This window comes from Echinops telfairi, unplaced genomic scaffold, assembly GCF_000313985.2.
Source record: "Echinops telfairi isolate 266 unplaced genomic scaffold, ASM31398v2 ScPeMD7_655;HRSCAF=1070, whole genome shotgun sequence".
Classification (NCBI taxonomy): domain Eukaryota; kingdom Metazoa; phylum Chordata; class Mammalia; order Afrosoricida; family Tenrecidae; genus Echinops; species Echinops telfairi.
In genome coordinates this window covers 16,422,765-16,430,589 of record NW_022104553.1, presented here as the reverse complement: position 1 = coordinate 16,430,589, position 7,825 = coordinate 16,422,765, and the positions used below count along the sequence as shown (strand labels likewise).

General features: G+C 43.5%; 1 protein-coding gene across 1 annotated transcript in view; it reads left to right on the top strand.

The window, feature by feature from the left end:
• The first annotated feature begins 424 nt into the window (after positions 1 to 424).
• LOC105979774 (sulfotransferase 2A1-like) overlaps positions 425 to 7,825 on the top strand; it is a 20,571-nt gene continuing 13,170 nt past the window's right edge. The window contains exons 1-3 of the mRNA XM_013008014.2: positions 425 to 642; positions 2,017 to 2,225; positions 7,672 to 7,798. Of these exons, the coding sequence (XP_012863468.1) occupies positions 507 to 642; positions 2,017 to 2,225; positions 7,672 to 7,798 (472 nt within the window). The 5' untranslated portion in view covers positions 425 to 506. The remainder of the gene's footprint in view (positions 643 to 2,016; positions 2,226 to 7,671; positions 7,799 to 7,825) is intronic.

Here is a 7,825-nt window from a genome sequence, read left to right as displayed (position 1 = left end):
CGGTCCAATGCACAGCAATCTTGGGGTGCAAAGGACAAGCTCTCCTCCTGGTTCTTCCCTCTTGCAGGACTTGTCTAAGCATGCTCACCTTGATGAAGCAGCAAAAAGAACTAGACTAGTGTATGAACTGATACCAAGACTCAAAAGTAATTAGCGCTCCTTTTGTGGACTTCTGTCTTTCAAAATCCAAGTACATTAGAGTTGAAACTCTAAAATCATTGCTCTGTTTTTTCATTGATCTTCTGAGTCACCGCCTCCCCTCCCCTGCAGTTACACACAGGTAGCAGAGTTCTCTGCTACTTAATACTTACATAACTAAATCCACCCTCCAATATATACTGTGATCTCTCCAGGCTGGAAATGATTCTGTTGCAATTTCTCTAACCTTTGGACCTTGATCCTGCTTTATTAAAACCGTTCCTTTCTCAATACTATGCAGCCTGGTCAACAACTTGAAGGTTTGATTATTGGAATCATCAGTCCACGCTTGACAGCAACCTCTTGGGATGGCGTCAGATTATTTGTGGTTTGAAGGCATCCCTTTCCCCTCAGTTGGATTTCGAATTGAAGATCTGAAATCTGTCAAAAATGAATTTGTAGTGAGAGATGAAGATTTCATTACACTTTCCTACCCAAAGTCAGGTAAGAAGACAGGATCTGAACTTATGTTATTAACTGAGTAACTTTTCTGTGCCTCACACTTCTCTTTGTTCTGGGGACTACAATGGTGTCTTGTTGGATTTTACCTGGCTACGTTGGGCTATTTCTGTGGACTAGTGCCTATATCCTTAATGTTTTCTCATCCTGGCTTATTGCAACCTGTTAATTTTCCTAAGGAGCCTCACTAAGCTGTAAGTATTGTCTTTGACTTGTGTGCAGCCATTGCAAGGAATTATCAAACTGAGCAGAGAAACAGAGTGTTGTAGAAGGAAGGGTGCATGTTAGAATATATTGAGTGGAGCATAGAAGCCGGAGGCATGCGTGACCCCTGTCTTGTGGCACTCAGCCTTCAGCTAGTGAGGAATTGAACTCCCTTCTCCCGTGTGTACTTAGCCAGAGAAGGTCATACATGGCCCCTCACTGTGTTCTCACATACCAAGAACATCCCAAGCTTTCCTGGTCACTCGGGTTGGGATAGACAGGTCGGGAAGGGTAAACAATAGGCTGGAGGGTAGACTGGTTAACCGGGTGAAGGGGAAGACAATGTTTGACACGATGGAGAAGAAGACAAAGATCGGGAGCAACAGAGAAAGCTCTTCCGAGGTTTGATAGGGTTAACATGGTTGAATACAAAAACGGTGATCCGTGTGCACCATGAAAACGCAAACTAAACCAACACATTTTATCTACTTCAAGCTAAGAAGGAGTAGTTAGGATTACAGGTTCCTTCTACCAGAAAACACCGTAAAACTGAGCAATGTGAACCAAGCAACAACTTGTAGGAAGCACGCTACATGAGGTCTTGCGAGGCGAAGGTTCATGACTGAAAGCAACCAGAAGAACTCTTCTAGCTGCAGTTCCTTGCTGACTCTGTCTCTGCGTATGACTTCGATGGGTCAGGAGACAGTCATTGACGATGGTAGCATTCCTGTGAATGATGGGATTTGAGTTTTTGTGGGTATTTTCTGCCTTAATTATTCCCTCTTTGCATTATGTCATGTAACGCGAGAGAGCTATGGTGGGTTTATGGGGAATGACGAATGGTTAAATGATCAGATATTGAAATTTGGATGGAGAGAGGGAAAATTTTGAGCAGCAGAAACTCGCGTTGTAGGAAATCAAAATAATTTTCTATTCACAGAAATGAAAATAACAGTGTATGTCAAAATTAAAGAATGACTTGAATGGAGAAATCATCTTGCGATGAGAATCGAAATGCAATGGGGTTCCCAGTCATGGGTATTGTGGGTGAATTAGCAAGTGTTGTAAGATAGGGTTGGGAAAAAAAAAAGGTAGGGCTGCATTACCAAGAGTCAGGTGAAAGAAGTGATCCGCTTTTGACTCTCTCCATTTCAGGCACCCATTGGTTGCTGGAGATCATCAGTCTTATCTACTCCAAGGGAGATCCCAACTGGGTTCAATCTGTTCCCATGTGGGATCGTTCTCCATGGATAGAAACTGAAGAGGCTCATGAACAGTTACAAAAAAAGGAAGGTCCACGCATCTACACCAGCCACCTGCCCATTCAATTATTTCCCAAATCGTTCTTTGATTCCAAGGCCAAGGTAAGTTAATAATGACATCGTAGTTGAATGTCTCGGTTGGATGCTGTGTCTTAGAGGCAGAGCTAGCACGTGATTCATGAAGGAGCCTAACAGACGCTCTTGATTAATGCATCATTGTCATATCCTAGTTAATCTCCTTGGTGTAGCTTTCAGAGAATAATCAGACTACAATAGTCAAATACATGTCTGCCTCACTCAGTCTGAAACACCGTAGACCTGGTTCCTCCTGTTAATTTCCTCAATTGTAAATCAACTCTTAAAATTCCAAGGAATTTTGAGTTGTGAGCTCATGATAGAAACCCAATTTTATTTCTCCAAGCAATGTATCGTCCATGGATACCACGTCTTATCCTGTCAAGGATTCCACCTTGGCTCTGATGGATAACTGCAAGCTCTAACATAGAGGGCCACCAGGGTTTTAATGTGAATTTGTACTCTTAGATTATATTTTTCAATCAAATGACACCAACAACATTATTTACATTGCACAAAAAAATCCCTCAACCCATCATATCTGATAGTAGAAGCATTATCAGAATATCCTAGGATTGTTGTTTACTGTTAAATACTGTCAAGTCATTTCCAGCTTGTCCAATCTTATGTACAACAGAATGAAACACTGCCCGATTTAATGGTTACTATCTTTTATGAGCATGAATGCAAATATGGTATTAAGGAAGTCTCAAATATCCACCTTTTCAAAACTGCTGTCACACTCTCTCATCTCCTCTTCCCCACAGTATTCTCCCTCCCAAGTTTATGTTCCACAATTCATTGTAACTTTTAACAGAGCTCACCAATCTTCAAGGAAATGGCTCATGTAGCAGTGAAAGGTGGCAAGTCCCCTATCTGTTAGTCTGACACCAGGCTGCGGGATTCTTCTATTTCACATGGTTACAGGGACTGACAAACCCAAATAGGCAGGTCCGACCACGTGCTACTGGCTCCATTTCCAAGAACTGTGGGGTGAGATGGTAATCAGCTAGATGTGGGATCCAGAGCAAGAGAGAGAACTGTGCCAGAACATCAATATATTAGTCAAGCACAATGACACGTGTCTTAACATTCTTCACCCCCTTACATGAAGACCATGCCCTCACAGGAGCTTCCCTTACTTGAACAAGCAAGGCAAGGGTTGGAGGTGTGACCACTGGGGTGAGGGTGATGACCTGAGGCACCCTGCAGAGTAAGGGCAGTGACTCAAGCCTCAGCACATCCTTGCTCTGCCTCATTCACATCATGGACAGTCACTCCCAAATGGGACCATAGCCACAGCGCTTTGTTGTTAGGTATCAAGGAGATTCGGACTCACAGCAAACCGATGGTCCACAAAGCAACATCCAGCCCCGTCCTGTGCCATCCTCACATTTGTCATGTGTGAGTTTATTAGGCAGTCTTGGATAGTGAAGACACAAAATGGAGAACATCCATCAACTATTTTCGAAATTTAAATTTTGTGATTTGGGTGAAAGTTTTCAGATCTTGTTAATTTTTCATTCGGTGAATTTTACACATTTTATTGCCAGATATGAATAGTATTCCCTACGATGGAACAACGTTCTTTACACATCTCTCATTTCCGTTTTCCCTGCTCTGCTATTTATTCCTGCCTTCTGAGTTTTATATCTAGACACCTGGGCTGATGTGATTGATCATTCTAAGGAGTGTGCACTTTCTTGTGTTATTATTCATCCTTGTGTTAGGCTGGGTTTTCTGAGAAACAACACCAGTGACACTCCATATGTATAATAAAGAAATCTACAACAATAAACAACTGTAGATTAAGGACATGGCCCATGACATCACGATTAGTAAGGTAGAAGGGCAGTAAAAAAGAGAAACGTCCTGGACAAGACGGACTGACATAGAGGTTGCAGCAATGAGCTCAGACATGGCACCAATGATGATATTGGAAGAGGACCACCAGGCAGTGTCTCATCCTGTTGGACACGGATGACTGTGAGTTGGGAACCAACCAGATGGCCCCCACAACTACAACAATAAGACAATGTGAAAAGTAGGATGTAAACTTCCCTGACAAATCCTTAGAGAACATCCCTTTGCCATGTACCCTAGTAGCCATGAAACCAGAAATGATCTTTGTCTTCCTAATCACTCTACCATAAACAGTGTTTCAGAAGATGTCATGTTACAGGCCCTCAAAATTTGAATGAGTCCTCAGGAGCCACCTTGCAATTGTGTGTGTGTGGGGGAAAGACAGACGAGGGAGGGTGCAGGGACTCCATGTTCCTATGTCATGAACAACAGAGAGATTGTATTTTCTGATGGTGATATATACTGGGCTTACAGTTCTTTGGAAAGGCATGCATGTCATACAGCAAGGATGTTATATCAATGGGTAATCTTCTTCACCCAGCGCTTGATGACCTCGGACGCCCCTGAGCCTCCCCAGGACAGCAATCAGTGATCCTTGCCAGCAAGAGCCACCAGAAGGGGGTTTGTTACACTTTGTGGTGGGTCAGGCTATAGAACCTGATTGCTCTTACCTACAGATAAACTTTTGGCAGAGTGACTAGCCAGAGGTAGGAATGAGACATCATTTATTGTAGCTCCTCTATGACTTCTCCTAATTGGACAGCTGTTGGGCAAGGGCATTTTGGGCCTGGAGAACATGTATTTGAAGGCATTTCTCTCTCAGAACCATGGAGATCTTTCTCCCAAAAGGGCTAATTTTCTAGACCCGTGGTTCTGAGGGTAGAAATAAGGCCAAATACAGTCTACGAAGTCCCCAGTTCACCACAATTCCCTCCTCTGATTTAAGTTTTCAATTCGAAAGGGCCACAAAGTAGTGTAACATTCTTCCAGGTGCTGAAGCGCTCTGCAGACATAGCAAGCGGTTACAAAAACCAAAGTGGTGACAATGGGCCAAGGACTTCATGCAGAGCCTTGGCCACCCAACAGACCGTGAACCTAGGCCCGGGGATCCAAATCTCCCACAGAAGGTTTAATTGACTCTGTGCCAAGGGATGCTTTAAACCCTATCCTTAAAAGGATTGACAACCTTCCTTTTTAGCTATTTAGGACGTAATGAGATTTTCCCCTTAAACCCCCACAGAGGGTCCCCAGTCAGGGACCAGTCATGTAAGGTTTCCTTCTATGGATAAGGGGTTACACAAAAATCAGTAATTTCCCAGTCACATTTCAGCATCATTTGTGCTGCAAGTCCATGATTTGAAAACAAGGTTGTAGCTCAGACACTTTCTCTTCCAGTTCATGGTCCACATGGGTTTGAGTGCCCTAGAGTCGATGCGCGTCTGCATAAGATGTTGTGTTGATAGAGCCCTGGAGTGTCTGTGTGGGGCCAGTAGCAGCGGCAGAAGTTGCTGTAAGTCTCAGAAAGACAACAAGTGCCATTCTTACTTGTCAGCGGCATGGATTTGATGCTTGGGATGACGTCTGTGGAAGGAGGCGAGGTGGCTTTGAGATTTCTGATAACGTCTGCGAAAGGAAGAAGCCCCTGGGACCAGGGGAACCTCTTCTTGGCTCGGTAGATCTACTGTTGCATTCTCCCTGCTGGTGGGACCGCGTTTGGAGGCTGATTAAAAAGACTGTGCATTGGACTGGATTGGAACTGCCCTCTTTGAGTTCCACTGGGTGGGGCTCAGAGCAAGGCCCGGTCTCTGTTTCCCACTGGGCGGTGTTCACTGAGGGAGCCACTTTGCTGCTGGTCTTAGAAGCACTGCCTTCCTTGGCGGCTCGGCCAGAGTCCACGTTCTCCTCCACTGGGCGGGCCATTCCCAGTCGTTCACTGTGGAAACGTCTGACTTCCCTGCAGTTAAGAACTTTTCTCTTTGGTTCAGTTTCTAAATTTTCCTTTTTCGATTGTTTCTCTCTCTACTCTTGAAAGCAAAGGTGCCTTTGGCTCTGTTCCACAGGCTGATCCTTAACTAAGGATACTCCTCTTCTAAAGCCTTATGGCCTCTGTGTTCCCCGGTGCTGCACTCACCCGGGACATGGAGGCTTTGGCCATAAGGTTTTGTTTGGGGTCGGAACCTGCTCTTCTGGTTTCGCCTAACAGGTCACCATACTCATTCAAAAAGACTTTCCTCTGCTTTTGTAAAGGGGCAGCTTATACAAGACTTTGCTTCATGCTCATCATCCACTTTATTTATCTCTTCCTCTGACTGCAGAGGTTCTAAGACTTTTAACTCGATCCCACGTCTTAGTGGGAATAGTCTCCCCTCCTTAAAATTTTTAGCAACCTTTTCGCAGCTCCATGGATCTAAGGTTCCTTCCATAGGGAACCAAGCATTGTATTTTTTTAATTGCTTGTAGGAAAAATTCATTTTTCTATTCATTCTTGGTATGTCCTGTCGTGTCAACACATAGGTGCACACAATACAATAAGTTGTAGATTTAGACTTACCTTTACCTTGTCCCATAACACTGTTATATACTAGAAGCCGCCTACAGAATTCTCACTTCAAAATAATTTCTGATTCTCACCTGCCCTCAGTGGAGTGGTGAAGCCATTGTGCTGGGAGTCTGTTCTGCTCATCATGAAGTCTTTCTTGGGGGCCCTTGTTGCACACCATTTATGGTCCCATGTTGGGCACCAGTTTTGGAGGCACAGGTCCCCAACACTTGAAAGGGTCCTTGGGAGTGACTTGGGGGTGTGGAAAATTAAACAGACAAGACAGCGGGACACAGGGCCTCCTTGTACCTATCTTAGGACCAAGAGAGTGAATATATTTTCCAATGTGTATCTATCATGTGGCTTACAGGTCTTTCAAAAGGCATACATGTATACTGTGAGAACATATTACACAGTCAATGGGTAATGTCATAAGTGGGTAGCATAATTATCAGGCAATGAAAGGAATCCTCTTCTTCATCTCCTGCTAGTTGACCTTGAATGCCCCTGAGCCCTCTCCAGGGCAGCAGTCGATCATCCATACCAGCAAGAGAAGTCAGAAGAGGGTTGTGACCTCTTATGGTGGGTCGGGCTATAGAACCGGATTACTTGTATCTACAAATAACCTTCAGGCATAAAGACTAACAAGATATGGGAATGAGACTTCTTTTATTACCACCTTTTTTGGGGTGTCGATTATTTATTTATTTAATCATTTTTACGACATCTCTTTAATAGAGGACTTAATAGGGGGCACATTTTCAGACTGGAGAATGTGTATTTGAAGGTATTTTTTTCTCTGAACAGTGAAGATTGTTCACCAAATACAGCCACTTTCCTAGGCCCATGGCTGGGAGTGCAGAAATAAGACCAAATTCACTCCACTAAGTCTTCAGGTTACCACATGACAATGTCCTACATTTGGGGTTTCTGAAAACAATTAGTGGAATAAAATCATATGGCAGCCAAACATTTTGACGAAAAATGATGTATCCTCCATTTGACAAAATCCAGAAGCAAGGGAAAATAATGCATTTTCACTTATTGTTTTGTTTTCTTGTTCAATTTCAGATGATTTACCTACTCAGAAATCCCAGAGATGTTCTTACTTCTAACTTTTACTTTTTTAGACTACTAAGTGGAGTAAAACATCCACAGACATTTGACCAATGTTTTGAATGGTTTCTTCAGGGAAATGGTGAGTTTGACTCGAGTATGGAATCTG